At 39.1% G+C, this 22,833-nt stretch overlaps 1 protein-coding gene across 2 annotated transcripts in view; it reads right to left on the bottom strand.

Annotated features, from left to right (window-relative positions):
- Nucleotides 1–22,833, bottom strand: part of ZCCHC7 (zinc finger CCHC-type containing 7) — a 120,900-nt gene that overhangs the window by 12,405 nt on the left and 85,662 nt on the right. For both annotated transcript variants that reach the window (XM_076362755.1, XM_076362756.1), the window contains one exon: nucleotides 12,587–12,622. In XM_076362755.1, the coding sequence (XP_076218870.1) occupies nucleotides 12,587–12,622 (36 nt within the window). The remainder of the gene's footprint in view (nucleotides 1–12,586; nucleotides 12,623–22,833) is intronic.

A 22,833-nucleotide genomic window follows, 5' to 3' on the forward strand; every position in this document is an offset into this window, starting at 1 on the left:
CTTGTAATTGAGTTTACTAAATGTGCTTATAACATTCTTTCCACTCTTTTGAGTAGAAACAAAACACAGCGAAATAACCAAGAAAACAGTGATCTAACTAAACTTTTAGTTTGGTTTTTTTAAAGTACATGATATACATTAAATTACAAATCAATGGACAAAATTTTATTTTTTGACTGTACAGTCTGGAAAACCAAAGCCTTTGCCAGAAGAAGGAATTTAACTTGTTTGGTCCTCAGTACAAGCACTGTGAAGTAGTATTTTCCACAGAAATAACACGTTTATATAATGCATTTTAAATAGATGCAAATAGCATCTACAATCAACTGTGTCAAAACGTTAAAGGAAGAGACAAAAAGTACAATATTATGTATTTAAAAGAAATGAATGTAATCTTTTGATACTCTTATAAGCAGAGGAAAAAAATACTAAAATATTAATTCAAAAAGTATTTTCTGAAAAATGGACAAAAAAAATCTCAAGTTCGTAGAGAAAATGAATATATGCAAGATAGTAAGGATAACAACAATACAATCCCCGAATGCCTCAAAATCTTCATGGTTTAAAGGGCATCCCAATTTTCTCCAAAGGTGGTGGCATCTATCCAGTTGTCCATGGCTAATTTTAGACAGAATGCAAAACGTTATTTAAATAGGACAGTGCATTAAACTTCAACTATTTCTGATGTAGCTCTCAAACTACAAACCTATCTTTCTTCTATTTTAATTTTAAAGTAAGTTAGCAAACACTTCCTTCTTAATCCCCAGAGACTATCTATACAGTGACACAAATGCACAAATTTATGACAGTAACATAAATGCTCCTCCGAAGTAATGTGCAACATTAAGTGAAATCGTTTCCTGGAAAGATATTATAGGTATCTATATTTTATTTGCCATCTTAAACATATCTGGGTCTTTATGACCTTATTTTTAAAATGTATTTCCTTTTTACATTTCCTGGTGCAAATGGACTGCATAAATAAGCAATGTGCTATGAGGCTTCAGACTAGCCGATAAACCCTTTCAATTTTCATGCCAGCTTCTTCTTTTGTAATTCAAATCTGGCTGAAAACTGGCAGCTCTGAAAACTGAAACAAGCACTGCCACAAATACCTTGTAATGCTATCGACCTTGTCTGCCCATGCAGTGAGAAAGGGGGATGCATATGTGTCTGCAGTCATCCAGATAACACAACTCATTTTTTTGGGGGGATAACAGAAGCCAGCCCCGGACTGTGCACCAAAAGCAGTCATTACCAGGCAAGCTGGAGAATAAGTCTCTTCAAAATACACAGCACATTTAAAAAACATATACAGGGCTCAGCCACTGCTTTCATTACCAATTTTAATTTAGCTCCTTCAGTTTGCCAGCCAGATAAACTCTTTAGTGCTGTTTTTTAATCTATTTGCCACATTTTATGTTTAAGATTATAGTAATATGGGCCAGGAGAAGGAATCACTTTTAGAGGAAATAAAGAAATAGATCCGCTTATCAGCGCCCATCAGAAAGTTCATTAATCAGCCAGGCTTTGTGCCCCCTAAATTGAAAGGTTAAATAATCCTCTCAGGAATATTTCTCGGCACCACCGCCAATTGTCCGGAGAGAAGCTGCCATTCACAGCACTCTGGATCGGTGACAGGGTATTTTACCACTGTTTGGACCCCAAACAATGATGGACAAATGGCCTGGCTTACAAAGAAACCTTTTAGTACAAGGATGGAAAAAGGACCACAAGCTTTGAAGTGGGGTGGGGGAGGTGGGCGCGCGGGGAAGAGGCAGGGAAGGAGGAGGAGGAGGAGACTCGTGCATGGGGACACGTATATTTTATCTGAATGTTTATTAGGAGACTCGCCAAACGTTGTTATATACGTGCCCAGGCATATGCGCACAGAGAGCGTGCGCGGGCAGGCACTATACGCATGCACACTCACTGCACTAAGTGTATGCATACTTACACATACATTTATACATTAATCTGAACACAAACATTTGCAAAGCCTGTAAAATCAGAAGATGAACAGAACTAAAGCAGGGTTATATTTATTAGCTAATACACAAGGGAGCCCAACAAACCCCAAGGTTTTAATTTTTACTGTCATTCTAGATGATTTACAGCTTCCTTTCTCTCTCTTTCTCTCTTTAACCTTTATGTTGTCTACTAATCACTTTTCACCATCAGATGCAAAAGGAGGAAGTACCACATTTGAAATAACTTTCTTGGGGGAGCATTCTTAATAGGTATTTACTTTGAAGTGATTTCTGATCACAGCTAAAACTGAAGTAAACACATTAAAAATACAGGGCTGCTGGAGAATATGAGATGCCAAGAGTGGTGCATCAATTTGTTAGAAGTGAGTTTTTGCTGGGGTACATTCTAAATAAATGATAATTCAAGCTTTTTTCTTTATACTTCCTAGCAGCTAGGCTTCAATCTGTAGCATCCTTTACTGACAGACGATTTTATAGAAACATTTTCCTTACATTACCAACATGTTAACTGTGCATGTTAATGTTTATCAATTTCCTCAGAATTTTTTCATGTATTCTCCATTTAAAAGCATCATATATATTCAGTAATACCATAATTATTTTTACCTAGCTTTCTAATGAGTGACATTCATCCAGAATATGTCGCTGAAGAAATGTCTGACAGCCCATACACAACCATTAACACACAAAAGCTTTTCCATGTCGTTCTTGCACATCTATTTTTTTAAATGAGTCTCAATTCCATAAAGTTTTTACTTTAATATGACTTGGGACTTTCTGAATAGTCTACAGCATCTAAAAATGGATGAAAAGATTTCAGATTTCCCCTCTCCCACATCACAAATACGCCATGGATCAAAACTCTTTTCTCCAAACCAACTTTTCAGTATCTCAGTGCTATTATTTTTCCTCTCTTTCCCTCCTCACACATCATGAGAAAAGCAGAATTAATTTAACCAGCGTCTCATCTGCCATCAAAATAAGTCAGACAGAAACTGGATATCATGTGAAAATCCAGTGCAATTAATTTTATAGCAGAAGATATATCAGGGTTATCACATAGTCCACAGAAATCCTTCAGTGTTTGTGCATGCTCGTGCACAGGCACTCACCACTCAGTTTTTTAAGTGCCAAAGGAAGTTACAAATACACCTTAGAAACAGAATTAACTGCATTGTCTAGAAACAACATGAAAGTACTTTCTGTTAGCTACAAGATGAGTGGTTATTACATGCAGAGAAACTGTAAGTTTGAGGGGAGGGGGGGAAAAAAGGGAAGAAGAAAAAAAAAGACGCAGCTTTTGGACTCGATGCTGACTCTGAGAAACTCTGAACCCAGGCAGTGACCATCCATTTCTTGTAAATATATCACCCGGTCTACTGTAAAAATAGTACCTCTTCCTGTAAGTGTTGCCCCCCTCCTAGCTCTGGAGAGTCAAAGCCTCTGCCGTGCCCCTGCCTGCAGCGCTGCCGTGCCATGCAGGGCAGCATTGCTGCAGCGCCGTCTGCACTGTGGGGGCACCGGGGGGGGACTAGTGAAAGGGGCCTCGTCAGGCCAGATGCGGATCGGGCTACAGAGCAGAACACCTAACAAAGCCGCACATAGAAGTTTATCAACTTCTGGCAGAGGCGAGAAGACCAGCCAAGGCAGTGGTGTCATGGTCTGTTTTGATGCGAGGTGCTGCCAGGACCAGTGAAGTATGGGGGTGGCTGTTTATGCCCATTTCAGGGTCATACTTAATGGCCATTGGCGTATGTTTGTCAAATGTTAATTTAATCCAAAATTAACATTCAGAAATAAGTTAAAACTCAAGGCCTAACTACACTCCCCTGAAGCCAAAAATTCTGAGGGATGACTTCTTCCTTTGCCATACGTGGGTACTATAGCATATATGCATGTATCATGCAAATCACCCACTGCTCTGAGACTTCTCCAGTACTGCAGTAAAATAGTACCTACTTAAGGCATATGGCTCTGTACGGGCCTTTGGTTCCTTTTAATTCCCTTTATGCTTCATTTTCAAAATATGAAATCAAAATCAGGATAATTCTGTCACGGGGATAGTAACTTTTGTATTCACATGACAGGACCTAACAAGATGTATTAATATTATTGACATGATAGACCCTCTCAGAATTAAATCAGTGAATATTTTTAGGGAATCCTAATCCGTAGATTATTAACATGATCAAGCATAACTTGAGAAAGTTACCATCAAACTGGTTTGAGCTCCTAGCTGCTCCTAATACACAGATCATTGACAAGATGCAGCAGCTCTGGCAGCGACATGGACGATCACATACGCTGCTGCCAGCGCAGAGCTCCATAGACTGCCGTTGCTAAATACCTGCGACATTTTAACATGCAAAGTATTTGTACGATAAAATGCAACAGTTTCAGTACTACTGAAGCACATAATTTACAAGCAGCTACTGAGTGGACATTTGACAAGCAAAACGCCATTCGTAGTTAGGATATACATACAAACAGTTCATGGAGATTTACCCTCTACTGACATTTCACATTTTTTCCACTTTGCAATACAAAAATGCACCAAAATACATTTTACGTTACCTACATGAAAGTGTAATTTTTATATGTTTTGAAATGTCTGCTAGATCACAGATAATTTTCTGTTTCCTATGGAATTTTGAAACCGACTCTTAAGTTCTAACAAAACTGAGAAAAAACACCTTCATATCAAGTTAAGAGGAATAATTTTCAGGAACGTAGGAACTTCAATATGAATACTCATACACAGAATTTACTGCAGAAAAAGGGAACAGAAATATTTAATTTTTTTTTCTCAAATAAAAGCCTGTTTTTAAAATGCGTAGGAAATCTCATTCTAGCTTGAAAATTCTATTTTCCTTATTTAGATGGTTAACACTTGAAATAGTAAAAATTATTTAAATGATCGCATAGGTTCACCTTTTCAAACTAAAGGAAAGAGAAGTGACAAATTTTACCAAATCTGTAAGTATTAAAGAAAAGATCATTCCTTTCACTTAAAAGAAGTGCAGTTACGTATACGATGGGGAGACATTTCAGCAATGAATCTTACCATGATTATCCTGTTTCCTGTTTAATTAACCACTTATCTAACAGTTTTGCTGTATCACAAAAATAAGTATCACAACAGTTTTGGCATATGTCGGGCAAAGGAGGAATGCACATGGCAGTTTCTGTGTTGAGAAAGAGCAATTCCTACCCACAAGTTTGCGTGGGAGGGAGCAGCTCTCTCCAGTCTTTCTCCAGTCGTGAGCACATCTCGCCACCAGGATTCCTGGCACAACACTTGAAAAATGTCACGTACCACACAAATAGCTTCCTGGGCACGCAGGCGTTAGCGAACCGCAGATTTAAACATTAAAAATATTAAAATACATTAATTTTCATCCCCTTTTAATTTCCATCCCCTGCTCTTCTCCTTTCCACATTTAAAGGCAGGGCCAAAAGGTATTGCTTTTGCAGAAAACAGAGTTCCTTAAGTAACAGTAACATGCATATTGAAGTCAGGGATTCTCTGAAGGATGCCACTTCTTAAAGACAAACAGTTTGAGGAGGTTATTTGGAACCCCAAAATCAGAGAAATGGAAATTACTTGGTTCAGTCAGCCAAGCTTTCTATTTCCCCCCAGTCCCAGACCGCTTCCAGAAATATATCAAAATGCAATTTCTGGTCAAGATGTAATCAGTCTTTAACCCTCAATTTAAAAGCACCTTTTATTTTATTTTCTGGGGAGGCAGATGGGGAAGAGCATGAGACAGATAAATGTTAGAGAAAGCAGGCATGCTCTCTACCATGCTTACATGATTAAGGTAAGTGGCAGCTGATGACTGTGCTGCTGGAAGGTTACAGAGCCCAGCCGAAACGGTCTCTCACGTCCGTGCAGGAGTCTGCAGCTTTCTGGTCCAGCCTGGCAAGAGCCAGAAGCTGACCTGGGGTAACGACCACAACCCTGGGGTGTAAAAACAGGCATCAACTAGGGACCTGTCCTCTGCAGTAAAGAGGTACCAATACACCATCACTCTCTCCCAGGAAAGAAAGTGCAAACACAAAGGCATGTTGGCATTTTACAGATAACCAGTTTGAACTTCCTATTTCAACTTAACCAACATATAACCCCCCCCTAATTATTCAGTACTCATAACTGGCCAGGGATATTAGTTAAACCCCAACATTTTCATGAAAAGGCAAACACTAAACAGTATTTTTTGTAGATGTTACCTATTTATATAAACTTATTGAAGCTACTTCTTTTTCCTGTAATATTTTAAATACCGTTTCAAAATAAAAATTGGGAAAGAACTTTGTCTAGCGTGCTTTCTTACTGAAAGCTATAGCATATGCTTTGTACTCATAAACTTACACTTATTTCAGGATCTGAAATTTTATTTTCTGTAAAAAAAGCTATCAGAAAGAATACTGTCTTTTGTGAAATACAATTTCTTTGCAATAGAAACAAATTTTGGGTTTAGGTTTCTGATAGCCTCAAAAACATTTGAAACTTGAAAGAGAATGATAATGCAGGACGTATTATACTTAGTAAAGGAAAATAAACAGAATGTAAAATAAAATCCAGGAGACCCTCTAGACAGCATACAAACCACCTCTAACGTACTAATTTTCACCAGAATGACCGTGCAGGGCAGGCAGACACTTCAGAAGCATCTCTGTCACAGAATGGCACTTGCAAAAGTGGTAGGGCTCGGGCTTGAACAATGCAAGTAGATAATATAAAAACAAACTATCTGCCAATTGTTGTCCAGGATCTGCCCTACCTCCTCCCCTGGCTAAAGAGGCCAGCATGCCTTTTCAGAGAATATGAAATCTTCATGAACCCAAGCACCAAAAAGGCACCTTTCCCTCAAGGGCAAGTGTGGGGACACTGTCACACTCCAGGTGTTCATGTTTCCCCACAATCCACAGGAGACAGTCATCCTTACTCTAAAGTCATATCCTTGGTAATTTTGGGTTGCCTTCCTTGTGAAATATCCTGCTGAATGGCTACTGAAGTGTTGACAAACAAGGGCCCGCTCTGTGATCCCAAAATATGAAAAAATACACTGTCTATAGCATAAACAGAGTGGTATTTTTACTAGAGTTAATAAAAATAACCTTAAAACACCCAGAGAGAAACTGGTCAAGTGCTGAAATATTTAACACGAATGCGACAATCTCGTGGTCCGCAGCCTTGCGTCATGCAAAGACCAGAGGAGCTGACACTGCAGCCATGTTCACAGTCACTGCAGCAGCCCCATCCCTGCGCATGGGGAAGTCAGGCTTAATCTCCTCCTGAAAATACTTCTAAACCCATGCTTTCCCTCACCGCACAAAACCTACAAAGCTTCTCTGGAAACCAAATGCTCGCTCTCTCAAGCTTAAATATTTTTTGCCAGAGTCGTATTTTAAATTTTCTCCTTCTGAAAGTCAGATCTTAAAGGATACAAATAGACTTTAAGCAACACTGCTTACGTTTTCGTTTTAGAAAAAAAGTGGCAGGCCATGAGGAATTTTAATAATGCACACAAAGAAATCCGAGCGCAAAATTTAAACACAAAAGATGCATTGTCCCTTCATGTCTTTTACGCACAGAGGCCAAAACAGCCAATTCCTGGTTCACCTTCTTTTATGTAAGTGGATTAAAAGTAAGATTAACAAACTGTCAAAAAGCATGTTAAATGATAGCTTCTGCTAGTTAAAAATTCTGATGGTTCTAAAACTCTGTTGGTGGCCATCTTGGCCTAGGAGCTTTAATATAAATGAGACTGGTGAAGGCAGGGGATGGGGGAAGGAGTCCTTACAGCCACAGCAGTACAGGGGGAGGAAGAGGTTATTAAAAATGAGCAATCCCTACAGAAAGAAAACACCTAATCCAAGCAGGATTTGTTTTTTTAACATATGCATCTACACCAAGAAACATATTAGAATAATAAAAATCGTGCTCTGCCCATTTTAGGGGTGGAATTTCATTACTCTGTAGATATTTACTGAAGAAGATACTAATACTTGCAATGTTAATTCCTTTTCATTATTGTATCCACATCTTGTTCCTAAGCCAGACTGGCTACGTTCATTTTTGTATACCACGAGTCCCTCCGAACAACGCAGCAGTGCAGCATACATGGGGAGATCTACACAGCCAGCACGTATTCCATTTCATATCGAAATACCGAGATGGCCATTTGCACGTCTTCTGGGTACCCCCACCAGTACCACTGTGCAGAAGGGGTTTGAGTTACACTTCAGAGGGACTCACACAGAAAAAGTGCAGCTTCACGCCTGAAGCGAAACATGGGTCACTATGCGCTGAAAATAATTTCCTCTTTATTCTCCAGTAGTGTCATCTGTTGGGTGGAAACGCAACTGCTCACAGCAGGGCAGCATCTACCCTCAGTTTCATTGGGTCACTCCAGCAGCAAAGCCACAGGATGACCTACGGGACGAGTGCAGGTCTGGACCCAAGGTCCCATCCGCTGGTTTGGGTACAGAATGCAAACAGCTTCCTTCCATGGCGCAGTACCCCGACAGAAGGCCAGCTCCAATCCTGCCACCCATCTGAAGCCCCGAGCTGTTAACAGTTATGGCAGTTCCCATACTTAGGGAGAAGGGCTTCTCCCCCGCAGAATGCACCGCCGCGGACCCCACACCGAACCTCCGAGCTTGGGGCACGGCGGGATTGCTCTCCTCCAGTGCGCAGACCTACTTAACTGGGAGCAGCCACTGGACGTGCAGTTAGGCAATCGGGTAGCAGATCAAACTCAGAGGGAGGCTATTGTATTTTTTTTAAGAATAAACTGCAAAACTGAACCAAACAAATGAAACTTGTAGGGTGCCTTAATCTCATAAGTTTTTCCACTGACTTTTTTTTTTTGTAAATAGAGGGCTATAAACTGGTCTCCATTAGGGTACAAAATACTTAATAAAGCCTCTACCTTTATAGCTGAAATACAAGACGACGAGAGAAAGGGAATGAAAAAGAGCCAAGCATTCTGAGGATGAAAAAACCTTGCTATGAGCACCCCCAATATCCTTAAGATGTGGGAAAAGGGGATGTGATGGCATGTCCTCTGGAGCACAGACCGTATTTCTCTGGGTTTGTGGAGCATCTGGCATTTAGAAAGACAAAGTTGTAAGCTAAGCTTCCTAATAATCTAGAATAAGGAGCTTTACAAGACTATCAAATGCCTTGTCTGTGAAAAAATTACATGTATTATTATTTACACTGCAGTAAGCTATGATCAAAACTCTTTATCCTGGATCTGCCAACAAAGTCCTTGTGTTATTATCTGAATTGATAAAAAACCCTTTGATGAATGTAAGCGGGTATCAAAACCGATCTATTTATTGCAAATACATACCTATATGAAGAAAAACCTAAAATATGTTTTGACAGACGTAATTTCCCTTTTCTGATATAGGAGAAATACACAGAGAGCAGGCACAATGAAAATGATTTGTAAAAGTTTTAAATCACCATCTTAAAGAGGTTATTAAATATTATTTTAAACCACAGTGGGGATTGGATTGTTCTGCTGACTTTGATTGTTTTTTTGCAGAATAATTTTAGTTAACAGAGTTGAAAGAACAAGTTTAAAGAAACTAACTTCATCCAGTTATAAAGCTTTGATTATCATAGAGCCTTTAAATTTAAGCTTCATTGAATACAATTTGATAATCTTTTTTCTACCAAAAGGCAAATTAAAATATTCCGCTTATAATCCTTTTTGCCATTTCAACTGCTCATAAGATTTCTTGTACTGGCAGTCTTTTTGGTTGGAATAAGACATTTCTGCCCATACAACAAATTATTTGTAATGTGCCAAAATTTGTCACCACAGCTAATGTAAACAAAAACCTACCACCATCCATAACAGCAGAATGGATTTATTATTTAGTCATTGTTCTAGTCAATCTACGTTTCTGTGCAGGGACTACAAGAAGTCAATAGATGGCAGTCCATCTCTTAGGAAAGAGCCAGATAATGAATAAAATCACCAAAAGCTTCACAAAAGAGAAAGGTGGAAGGCTGTGCGGTTTTTCACAAGCATTCACAGTAATTAACTAAGAATACTTTATATAATGCAAAACATTTAGACAAACTTTGTAATGGCTGTCTGTAAGCAACGTTAAAAAAACAATCTTTTATTACAAACCTGAATGCCTTGTTTTATTTGCGCTTATATATGTACCTGCATGTGTGACGCTTGGGATCAATTTACCAAAATCAATTTAAATCTAGCAGTTGTATCCATGGCTAAAGCACAGGAAAAACTCACTGTAGCCTTAGTCTGTTTGCTAATAATCAGGCAAGCTCTGCAGCACAGCAACAACCACAATAGTACTTTTTTTTAAACTTCAATTATTTTTCTTTAAACAGTTATCCTGTTGGTAAAGAAATATTTATTCTAAACTAGGAAAATTATAAATTAATTTCTATAGTGAAATACTACTATACTGATAGGAGAGTAAAAGATCTTGACTTTTTAGTTACAACTCTATAAATATATATATAACATACATTATTCTTAACATAGAAGTTTTGATTCTTGTGAGAACACTGTTCTGCTTTCAGTGCAAAAGAGAGTATTTAAATGGAATAATAAAAGCTGGGACTCATACATTTAAACAATTCAGATAATGCAGTTTCTTGAGGTATAACTTATTTTAAATATCAAGCATGTCTTTTACCACACAAATTTTTAAATTGCAGGTTTAATCTGACTACTAATGTAACTTTGAGTCAAAGTGAGTCTTCCCATGCAAAAAATGGAGATGTGCAAAGCATTTCCCACGTACCAGAAATGTGGATTATCTGCAGATAATTTGCAGTTCACTGCAAAATAAAAAATTATTTATCAGTAGCTAGGGTCTGACTCAATGTGAATTTATCTTTGCATGCCCATATTTGACCACATTTCAAAATGTCCCTAAAATGCACTAAGAATTTCCAAATGGGTACTTTTAATAATACACTCGTATTCGAAACTACTACATTTTCTATCAAGAGCTTGTTTTGACAAATGTTGTTAGCTTGATACTAACTAAAGTGTAAACTCCGAACACTTTCTACAAAATTCAGACAAAATTTTCTACCTCAGATACCTCAATTTCTGCCCTAGTAACCACTTGATCAGGTTTAAGCTCCCCCACACTTTTTTACAAAAACAGTATTTTCTAAGTGTTGATTGCAACTCACTTTTGAGGAATGTTCAATGGCAAGCAAGACTAAAATTAAATTAAATCTTATACCTCAGTAAAAACCAGAACCCAACATATTACTGCATCTAATATACCTATCTGATTATTAGATTCCAAATATCATAAACATTTCAGAAATAATTTTAACATGCAACCTTAGGGATTAGAATGAAAGACAGTATTTATCTTTTTCCTCCATGCAATTTTAAAACAGTAAACTAAAATACTCAGTGAATGCACCTTTTGCTCACAATGTTTTTTTTAAAGCCTATACCAATTCTGTTTAAAATAGAAGTAAATGCACAGAAAGGGTGGAGGATTTCCAAATCAGATCTTTGTTTTAAAATCATTATGCAGAAAACACGAGCAAGAGGTTTTAAGCACATATTTCTCCTATTCATTGAATTTAGAAGAAAAAAACAGAAAAAAAAGCATACCACTACCATGAAGAGGTAGAGGCAACACATTAAAAGCAGATCCCATTTATTGCTCAAAAGAAAAAGCCCACACCAAAGACCCATAAGGAAAAGTAGTGGACAAACTTTTCTACTTTGTTTTGTACAGACAGCAGTGATTAATTACCTATAATAGCTAAATACATACAAGGTTGATCTGAATAGCAATGACAGCAAAGATTCAGATGAACAGCAAAAATCCTAATCTTTAAAGGTGTTTTTATGTATAATAATTTTATAAATGAATATATGCAAGATTTGTGATGCCAATCCATTGAATATTGTCTTAATCAGTTAAATACTGTTCCAGGTTTCAGTATTAGTGAAATTTATATGCATTTTGTTTTATTTTTCTCTCTATTTTACATATGAGGAAAAACCTTAAGTAATAGACTGGTACAGTTCACAAAGTTTTATTTTCTTGTTTCAATGATTAAAGATCAACTAATGCAGGCCAAAGAAGAAGTTATAGCTGTATCCTTATCAATTAGAAATTATCTGCAAAAGTTTATAAAGTGTATTTGCTCAAATTAACATCTCCACTCTAGCTGAGATTTATTTTACTCATTTAAAAAGAAAGCTTTGTCACACACAGTGATTAATTACCAGCATCTGGGATATCTGAGATGGGATTATTGCTTCTGCTATGCATCTCAACTTAAAATTTAACCCTCTTTATATGTGTAAATGTAGTCACTGAGAGGAGAGAGTGCTGCAAGGCACTCATTTAATGATTACAGTATTAAAACGAAATCATAAGTTCTAAAGATGTTTAAAAAATAGTGACAGTGTTTCATTGCATTCTTCAGTTCAAAAACTCTTCAGATGTTTATTATCTTCTCGCAGAAGATGCTTGTCTATATTTTATGGTCAGCAGTTCACAGAAGAGTAAATAGGTTGGGTGTAAAAGAAAATAAAAAAGGTGTTTCTACTTACTGTTAGGTGATACTGCCTCCATATTTCTGGGCAAGCCTGGAAAATAAAAATATTGATCAGCTAGAAGCATGAAACAAGGTGCTTTACAGCCTGTTGGTTTTGGCATAACACAGTATCCACCGGTGTCGGTCACAGGAAAATAAGAAGCTTAACTGAAAGGGTCTGCATTTCAGCTTCAAAAACCTGGCTAGACAGTTTAATTGAATTTTACACTGGTTTAACACACTCCCTGCCATTGTCAGAAAGCCAGTAACAGTTTTCTCTCTCCCCTTCTTCTTTGAAGGTTAGAAGTTTGGAAGAGTAATGTGCTCTTAACTGTAATAAGTATTAATACTGCAAAACAAACAGAAATGAATTTAAATTCTACATTTTCTGACATTTTAAATTTACATAATGTTTTGGAAATTAAATTACAAGGTACCTTCCTTTCATGTAGAAATAGAAATATTTTAGTAGTTTTGTACATATCTCTATCCTAATCAAAATATAATTGTTACATGTAATAAACCTCAGTAGCCTAATGTCAGATGAGTTGTAAACAAGAAGCATAACAGATTGCTTTAATGTTTCTATTTTTACAATGGCTTGCTTCTTTTTTTTTTTTTTTAAACTTGCCAGACGTGCACACAAACTTGTAAATGCAGCCCATTGTAAAAAATTTTACAGAGAAGATTTTTGAATCACAGCAATAACACAATAGACCTGAGGAATACATAAGAGACAAGAAAGAGGAAAATGTGGATCTTCTTCTTTAAACAAAATCAGAATGTGTTAATGATCAATGGGACAGAGATTACTTTCTCAAGGGTTCTTAATATTTTTAGAATTTACAATATTTCTGTCTTCTCCTATGAGAGAAGAGACATAAACAGACACAGAAATAGTGGTACTTTTTCTGTTAGCCTTTTTAATGTTTAAGAGAGTGTGCACACAGTGACTTCCATGGAGGTCTTTCACTTTGTTTAGAACATTTACCCTTTTGTCAAAATAGCTTCTTAATCATTTGAACAACTAGCAATTTGGCTTGCCAATCTCAATTTTCAGTATTTTAAGAAGAAATTTTAGTTATTCTGTGGCTTCTACATAATATATGGTAGCTCCAATTTTAAACATTAAAGCCTCATGACTACTTGCAAATGAGTACTATTAACATTTCTTTAGATTTTGAATAAATTTTTCACTCATGCCTAAATTCTTGCCTTCTTTTATTCTGACAGAGCATTTTAATGAAAAAAAAAAAAACACCCACCCAACAACCAATATTAGCAACTGAATCTCTCAAAAAATAATCCAAGTTTTTGACAGTCACCCTATGGCATATACAGTATGTTTTTCCCGGATGTGATGGAAATTATATTATTTATTATTCATTCCGTCAGTAACACAATTTTCTGGAGAAAAATCTACAATCTGTTCTGTGTAATGGTTTGACATTTCTCCTCTTACTCAAATACTGCATGTAAATATTTGAGTTTTATATTAATATTTCTATAAAGAAAATGTGTGAAGTACATCACATTTCTAACAGAGGAACAGACTACAACATTTGACAGTTTGAACACACTCGAGCTGTCTTTGAGTGCAAACAAAAGGATTTTCTTCCTTCGCTAACTTACACAGGATTCAGAGGCGCAATATATAAACACTCTTGAGCGTACAAAAATGTTGTATCAAAGATCTTGCCTTCTCTCTCAAACCTGTAAAAGGCTTCAGCTGTACATGAGACTTTTGCTGGCTTAGCACAGGGGTAGCAGGCAGTTATTTATACATTAGTTCTGGATAGTTTTCGATTACCACAGTGTCCCCAGACTAATATGGTTGAAAAATCACAATCAGTGAGTTGTCATATACTGGCAAAATGCCACTCTGTGATATGACCTTTACTCACACAGCAGCTATTTAATAATAATAATAAAAAATACTTTATTTTTGAATAACAGTTTTGTTGTTTTGTTTTTTTTTTCCTCTGGACACAAAGACATCACTTACAGCGAAAATCTGTAACTCGGAGTAGGAAACTACAGTTGGCACAGCTCTTACCAAAACACTGGGAGAGGCACAGTCCCAGCCCCTCAGCAGTGCTATCAAGAGGTAGGGTTTATCATCATCATCTTTAAGGATGTTTTAAGGCTGTGGGAAAACTTAAGGGAGGTAGGAAGAAGGTGGTAAGGGAAAATTGGCCAAGCATATTTCTTCATTCAGATGGTGATTCAGTGTAATACTTTTCATCGTCACAATGATCACTTACGAACTTCAGAAGTTGAGTACAATAGCCGAAAACGGATGCCTGGCTAAACAACAGCTTTTAGAAATGATGCTTTTAACTAGGAGTTCTATTACCTTGCATCAGCTCAGAGTTATTGTCTGTATCTACTATCACAGAATGACAAAAAAAATAATTAACAATTACTACTGAATACTGGCTTCTCAAATGAAGCAAAGAGGTTTGCTATGGAAGAGAGCATAACCAAATACAACAACTACCGAACCTGTGATTTTTCTTACTTATTTAAAAGTACTTAACCATGAATGGCCCTCATTTAAAGAAAAGCCCTTGTGGTACACAAGTAGGATGGCAGTGTGATGAACTACATTAAAATAAAATTGCATTTATTTCCTGCCCCAGTGGTCTGACCTTACTAGCATTTAGATGTACCAGTACAAAAGGTCCCTACTCTTAAAAGCAGTGCCACCATGGTACAGCTGCAGACAGCACAGGTGAGGTGCGCTTCCCCACACCTTTAGCTATGTCCGCATGCCTTTTGCCGCACAAGTGCTGGGCAATTAATTTTCCCAAATCTGTGCTGGTTTTGCTGTGGCCCACATTCGGTTAATTTGGAAGGATGATTATTCGTATCTGAGCCTGATCCAGCTAAGGTTGCCACACCAGATGAATCAAGGCTGCATACTGCACATTTTGACCCGTATTGAATTTTATCAGGTGCTAATTATTGTTTTACCAGAACAACGGCTTAATGCATCTGTTGTTTAATTCCCACTTCCCTATTCTCAAATGTGAACATCAAAGAAAATAAAACACTCAATCTCAAACAGCCCCTGACAGCAGACCAGGACTCGAGTGCTCAATAGACAAGGCCCTTGCCACCAGTTCTCATATTTCCACAACAATGAGCAAACACAAAAACAGCACTAAGCGGCCTTTCCTCCTTTCCGCTCCCCTTGGCCGGTCGTCTGCCTTGCGCCGAGAGGGCCCTCGACGGCAGCCCTGCTGGGAGCGCGGCGCGGGGGAGAGGATTAGCCTCGCTAACATGCGAGCATTTGCAAAAGGGAAGGAAAAACCCTGCTACTGTATTTGGCGTATGAATAACCAAAATGCACGCGCTGACAGGAGACCGGGATGGGCCTGCGGCTCCCCGGGAGAAAATGTAGCTGTGATGAGTGACAGGGCTTTCAGGAAATATGTTCACAATCACAGACAGTGAAGGCCATGACCTAGATCGTTTAAGAGCTTGTCTTGTCAAATTATCAAAAGCTTCTTCCTCTCTGAATAAAGAGTGACATAAGTGAGTGTCAGAAAGCTGCAGGCTGACAAGCCAAGCATACAATAACAGCATGCACGTCACATACTTGCCGAACACCGCCACGGCTAGCGGCAAATCTTAATGAGAGCGCGGCTGGCCCAGGAGACTTGGGTCCCTGCTGGCACAGCTACTCATCTCACAAAAATCCTTCAGCTCCAAGTCAGTTATGGTCTGACACGACGACTACAATTACTAAACACAACTTTTTAACAGAATCCTCTGGTGCTTTGTCAAAGCGGCGGCTGCTAGGAGCTGCCCCGCCGCAAGCCACCACAATAAAACAAAAGATTTGCCAAAACACACACTTTTCATCACCTCCGCATGGGAACTGCTGTGGAAAACACACAATGCTTCCCTTCAAAAACACTCCTGCACAAGCAGATGTCGAGACCTCTCCCCGCGCCGCCAGCGCAGACGGCCGCCGCTGCCGGCGCGGGTGTGGAGCGGGCCGAGCTGGTTAACTGCCAGCGTCGACCAGGCTCCTGGTAACGTATATTTACATTTACCATTAGGCAGACATTGACTCGCCGCAGGCGTGAAAAATGGGGGACTGAGAAAAAAAAAGGGCAAATCCCTTGCTTTCTGCCCAGGCACCCAGGGGAAGGGCCGGGGGCCCAAGGCACTGCTGGTGGAAACAGGCCCTGTCAGCTGCGAGGTCACTGGCACAGCCCCATGAACTTGTCCCTGCCTCTCCAGCCACATCCCGGCCTGCAGAGGTGGCCACATCCCTGCGGCAAGCACCGGCATGGGTTCTGAAAACGACAAAGGCAGAAGGAAATCTTCTGGGAGAGAAGAGGCTAACAGTGGTTTACATGGCCAGAAAAGATGTCCAGACACATGGAGAAGATGCTGGCTGAGGTACCTGGCTGGTTCCTGGGAAGAAGCGCTGCTTGCAGGGTGTTTGGGGTGTGCAGACATGCACGTGCCTTTACATTAACAGGGCCAGCAGGCATAGCATGGCTGAAGAGAGCTGGGGACCCGGGCACTCCTGGCTGCCAGCTCCTGGACGAGCTCAGGCAGCTCACTGAGCACCCGCACACTGTTTTTTCCTAAGTATACAAGGAGACACTGTCCTGCCTGCCACGTTTGTCTCCTCCCTGCCACGTCACCCTGTTTATGAAGTTCTTTTCCCACCCTTGCAGCTGGCAGGTGAGACTGTAGACCACAAGCCTCATGACATCCACCTAACTGCCACCGAACCTGCAAAACACAGAACGTTCACAGCATGGGGTTTTCAGCTTATACATATATAAGCATAAGTATATATATGCACACACAGATATATATAGATACACATCTATATGTGCACACAATGTTGCATGAGACTAATGTGCTCTTTCCTAGGGGGAGCAGCAAACGGTCAAACAGAACTGCACTTGAAACTTTTGAACAACTCTGCTACATGCTCGTCTGATGATCTTCCTGAGGAAAGCACACGAGGCTGAGCTGCTTCCAACACGTTTCCATCTAAGATGACTCCATACATTCTCAGGGTTGTCTCAGGGAAAGTGACTGTCCTAACAGATAATAAATGTATCACCCTGAAAATGTTTTAAATAACTTTGAACATTTTCAAATCAAACTAGGCGAAGTACCTTGAGCTGCCTCATGTCCACTTCTAGACAAAAGCGTGACCATGGAGAGTCACTCTGAAACAGACTGCGCACAGGAGTTTGTTCTGCATCCTTTGTGTCACAGTAAAAGCAAGTGAACTTTCTGGGAAAGACAAATTAAAACTTTTTTGGAACATCCAAAGTATTTGATAACAACTAAAAAAATATTAGGAATATATCAGTCTTTTTCCCAATGCTGTATTAAGATCTGCTCCATGAAGGCTGCAGTAGAGTTTTCAGAGTGTTTTGGAGAATGTGGGACTCATTCAGCCCCAGGCTCAGAGCAAAACCTGTGATCTGCTTCCAGCTCCTGTGGACAGCAGAAACATCCCAACAGGCAGGTTGATACAGAACAGTTGCGGTAACTGGGCTTGGTAAAACACTTTCAGGTTTTTGATAAAATGCCCTGTGAAGGACTCGTAATTCTTTACAGAAAGTAATTAGCAGAGGCACAGACATATGGGCCTGTTACTACGCTCAGTTTACATAGCCTGAAAACGATAATGACTACACTGCGTTGGACCACCACCCGCCCATGGTCTCTAACTGTGGCCATAAGCTGATGCCTCACGGACCTTAAAAACAGGGCAAGCACAGATCCTTTCCCTAACACTCTTCCACACTCAACTGTTTTAAGCTCAATGACTTCGCAAGCTGGATGAAGTTTCTACGTGTTCAATGACCTCCCATGGATTTCTCTTCCATTAACTGCTCCTTTCTCCTCTGGAACCAGAGCAGGCTTTCTGCATCTACTGCATCGCTTGGTAAGGACTCTCACAGGTCTGCTACCTATTGCACGAAGAGTCACCTCCTTCTGTCTCTTCTCAAGCTAGCTCCTACTGCCTTTGTCAGATGTCCCCTAATTCTTGTACTGGAAGAAATGATGAACAATTGATCCCTAACCAGTGTCTCCCGTCACGGATGATTTTGAAGCTCTTTACAGATCCTTCCCTCTGTCATCTCTCTTCCAGCCTGAAGAGTTGTAGCTGTACTGAAGGATGCAGAAGAGAGGGACCAAAGTTGCACCTAGGTGTCCAGTGCTTTCCTGGTGATTCCTAATGTTGCACTGGCTTTTTTTCACAGCTTTTGCACACTGAACTGATTTTTTTGGGGATCATATCTCATAACTCTAAAATTTGAGTCCTGAATGGTAATGGTAAGCTCAGAGCCCATCATTCCATGTGCAAAGATGGAATTATTTTTCCCTGGGCATTTTACTTTACATTTATTGCCAGTCAAGTTCATCCACCATTTTATTTCACTCTCCCTCCGTTGCTTACAGTCCTTGGGCAGTTCTTCACAGTTGGCTCACAGCACTGACACTCTAAATAATTCAGTTTTCTCAGCAAATCTTGTTGCCCTATTGTTCACCCTCTTCCATGTCACACTAGCATATACTACCTTTATCCTCTTATTCCATGCCTGTTTAGTTTCCTCAAAAGCTTTTGGTCAGGAACTTTGTCAAATGCCTTTTGGAAATCGTAGACTATGTCAACTGGATCATGTTTACACACATGCTTGTCGACCTTCTCCTTTGAAGAACCCCAGAGATTTCTGAGAAGTAGGATTTCCTTTACAAAAGCAATCTTGAATCCTCCCATGTATATCGTATTTATATGTCCATTCCAACATGCCACTGCTATTGCAGTTTCTGGTAATTTGCGTGGTGTACACATCAGGCTGGCAGGCCTGGTTGCCCAGCATTCCCTGGGACCCGTTTTAAAAATTGTCATTGTATTTGCCACTCAGTTACTGATTAGACACAAAGCAAAAGGTTACACGCCGCTGTCACTGATCTGGCTATTTTACCTTCCAGCTCCTCTACAGCATTTGGGTAATTGTTATCCGGTTCTGGTAATGAGTTAGTATTCATAGGTTAGCAGTAACCCTAACATTCTCTACAATTTCAGAGAGATTCGCTGATGATTGCCTCCACAAAGTAAGATTTCAGTGTGGGAATGTTCCCGGTTTCTTCCACTATGAACATCAGATGCCAAAAAAATATATCTAGGTTGTTAGCAAAGGCCTTAACTTGGCTGAGCATTCCTTTCATGTCTTGATCATCTGTTGGCCTTACAGGCTTCTTGCTCTGATGTGAGAAAGATTTACTGTTGGTTTTGATTCCTTTGTGAACTGCCCCTTAAACTCTTTTTAGCCTCAATTCTGCACTTTCACATTTAATCTGCTAGAGTTTATGATCCTTTCTGTTTTCTTCATTTGCATACAGACATCAGGTTTTCAGAGGATACCTTCTTGCTTTCCATAACCTCTCTGACCCTGTTGTGTAGCCTCACAACCTTTCTTTTGCACTCTGCAGTTCTGCCGTGCCATCTTTCTTTCCAAGGATGGGGAAGATGAGACCCTGCTCTTACAGTCCGGCATTCACTGTGCAGGTGGCCTCATGCCTGTCATGCAGAAGCGCAGGAGAACTGCCTGAAAGTTTCAAAGACAAACGTTTCTGATTTAAGGTGGACTTAAATAAGCGGAAAAAATACATGCTGTGATGTTCCTGATAATCTATACAACTTAGGTAGGATTTAAATTTTGGGATGATAGAGGACTTGTAATTCTTTACAGAAAAGAAAATTACTGTATGATAACTGGCTTCATAAAATGTGTAAAATAGAAAAGGTGGCAAAGAAAAGACACTTAAGATTACAGTTCTGTCTAACTGCTTACCAGAAAGGAGGTGCAGAAATATGCCATTCATGTTGTTTAAAGTAATGGTACTGTGTACACGTTAGCTCTAAGCAAAAGTACAGCTAGAAGAGGAAGACCAAATTTAAATTTCTAACATTCAAATACCAAAAGAAATAGTAAACTCCCAAAGGGGCTGGGCATCATTTGGATATCCCAAATACCACTGTCTGTGGTGAGCCTGTAACAAACTCTGAGTTTTCCTTCCCTAACTCCTCACGTTTGGTGTGGCACCGGGCCATCTTCAGCAGGAGCAGAATGGACCCACGAACAGTCCAACGCACAGTCCCTCTCCCCTCGCATGGAAATGACACTCAGAAAGCACATGAAGGGAAGTCTCTCATGTCTGACTGCTAAGCTGCAGGGTCAAACCTCCCACTGAAAGTCAATTATTCCATGATTCTGCGATATGGGGATTGAATATAATGACAGACGTTACGGAACATAAGCTTTACCAGGTAGAAGAGTTATTCAGATAAACTTCTGTATTCAGTGAAAGGGAGGAGCAGGCCTTCTCAGGACCTCTCTCATTCTTTGACCAAACAGAAGAAATAAAGGTAGGGAGGAGACATTTAGAGAGAGATTCAAATATTTCTGAATGTCAAAAAACCCTAACTTTTAGGGGAATCGAACAGGTGTATTTGGATAACAAACATTTAAGCCACATCTTTAGATAGAAAATGAAGTAGGAATTTATGCTGATGCTATCACAGCTTGCCTTTTATCCTCACCTTTTTGTGTTTAAGTTGCTTTTAAGTTGGAAAAAAAATAGCATAAAAGGCTAATTGCTATGTACAGGACTGAATTTCTGGGACATGTAAAACTATAATAATATCATACAAGGTTAAAAAAAGATAAAAATATGTTTAATCACATTTCAATTTTCATCTGTGTTTTATTTTAGTAGATCATGTCAAACTCAAAAGCCTTCAGACTACTTCTATCTTTCTCTTCAGTCCTTACTACTGAAAAGCCACAGGGAAGTTAGAGAAAGGACACAGCAAGTCCTCTACTTGTATTTATGAAATATGAGGACAAATCTTCATGTTACAGTCATACAGTCATACCTGAACCTCCTACTGCAAAGTCATTACCTTCATCTAGTTTATATTTTTAAAATTCAATTCAGCACTATCTATGTATCTATATGAGAAGTATATATATTTAAAGACTATCTATCTGGGAAGGGCTTTGTGCACAGACAGAAAAGCACATGAATACAAGACTAACACTAATATTGAAGAATGCTTTTGTATGAGAGTCTCCTTCAGAGGTGGAACATTCTTGCAAAATGTTCCTGCACTTAAACTTGACATCAAATTATTCATCCAGGAAGCAAAAATTTAAAAACCAGTGGTGTCTAGCTTTGAGGTATACCATACTTAAAAGATGAAACAAAAGTTGCTGGTTTGTGAAATTCTCTGAGCTGTTACAAAAAAACCTTCTGTTAATATATACATATGTATTTTGAAATACTGATACAAGCTTTTACTTAGGCTACATGATGTTCATAATAATTTTAAATGCTCTTGCTCAAAATCTTTAGATTTCTTTCAGAGCATGCAGTGTCAGTGCATGACAATACGTTCCTCACATCCAGGATTCCTGGCAGTTAGTACAGAACTGACCTAACCTACTGTGCGGTATCATAAAATCACAGAATGGCTTGGGTCAGAAGGGACCTCTAAAAATCATTTACTTCCAACCCTCCTGCCATGGGCAGGGATATCTTTCACTAGATCAGGTTGCTCAGAGCCCCATTGAACCTGACCTTGAACACTTGCAGTGATGGGGCATCCACAGCTTCTCTGGGCAACTGTCACAGTGTCTCACCATCCTCATTGTAAAATATTTCTTCTTTATATCTAATCTAAATCTACCCTCTTTTAGTTTAAAACCATTGTCCCTTGCTCTGTCACTACAGGCCTGGGTAAAAAGCCTCTCTTCATCTTTCTTATATCTACTAAGTTTCACTAGCAGTAATAACAGCTTTGGGCAGACTGTCAAGAGCAAAAGAGTTTAAATTGTTTCAAAATGCATTCAGAGGAATTGAAGAAATATTTTTAAGAAAAGAGATCACGCACTGTAGAGTGTGTTTCCATAATGGTACTGTTTAAATGATAAAAGTTTTGACAAAAAAAGTCTCAGCCAAATGAAGGCCCATGACCTTACCTCCCATCTAGTCTTCAGTGCAGAGAATACACTGTATCTGGATGACCTTTAACATACTTCAGTATCCTTACAGTACTTCAACATTTTTAATATTTCCATACCTGTTTTCATGCCAAAGTTACTCATTCATTTATCCAAGACAGCTCTGAATGCTCAGTAAAGAATAATAACATAGAATCATAGAATCATAGAATCATTGAGGTTGGAAAAGACCTCTAAGATC

This window comes from Aptenodytes patagonicus, chromosome Z, assembly GCF_965638725.1.
Source record: "Aptenodytes patagonicus chromosome Z, bAptPat1.pri.cur, whole genome shotgun sequence".
In the NCBI taxonomy this organism is placed as follows: Eukaryota; Metazoa; Chordata; class Aves; order Sphenisciformes; family Spheniscidae; genus Aptenodytes; species Aptenodytes patagonicus.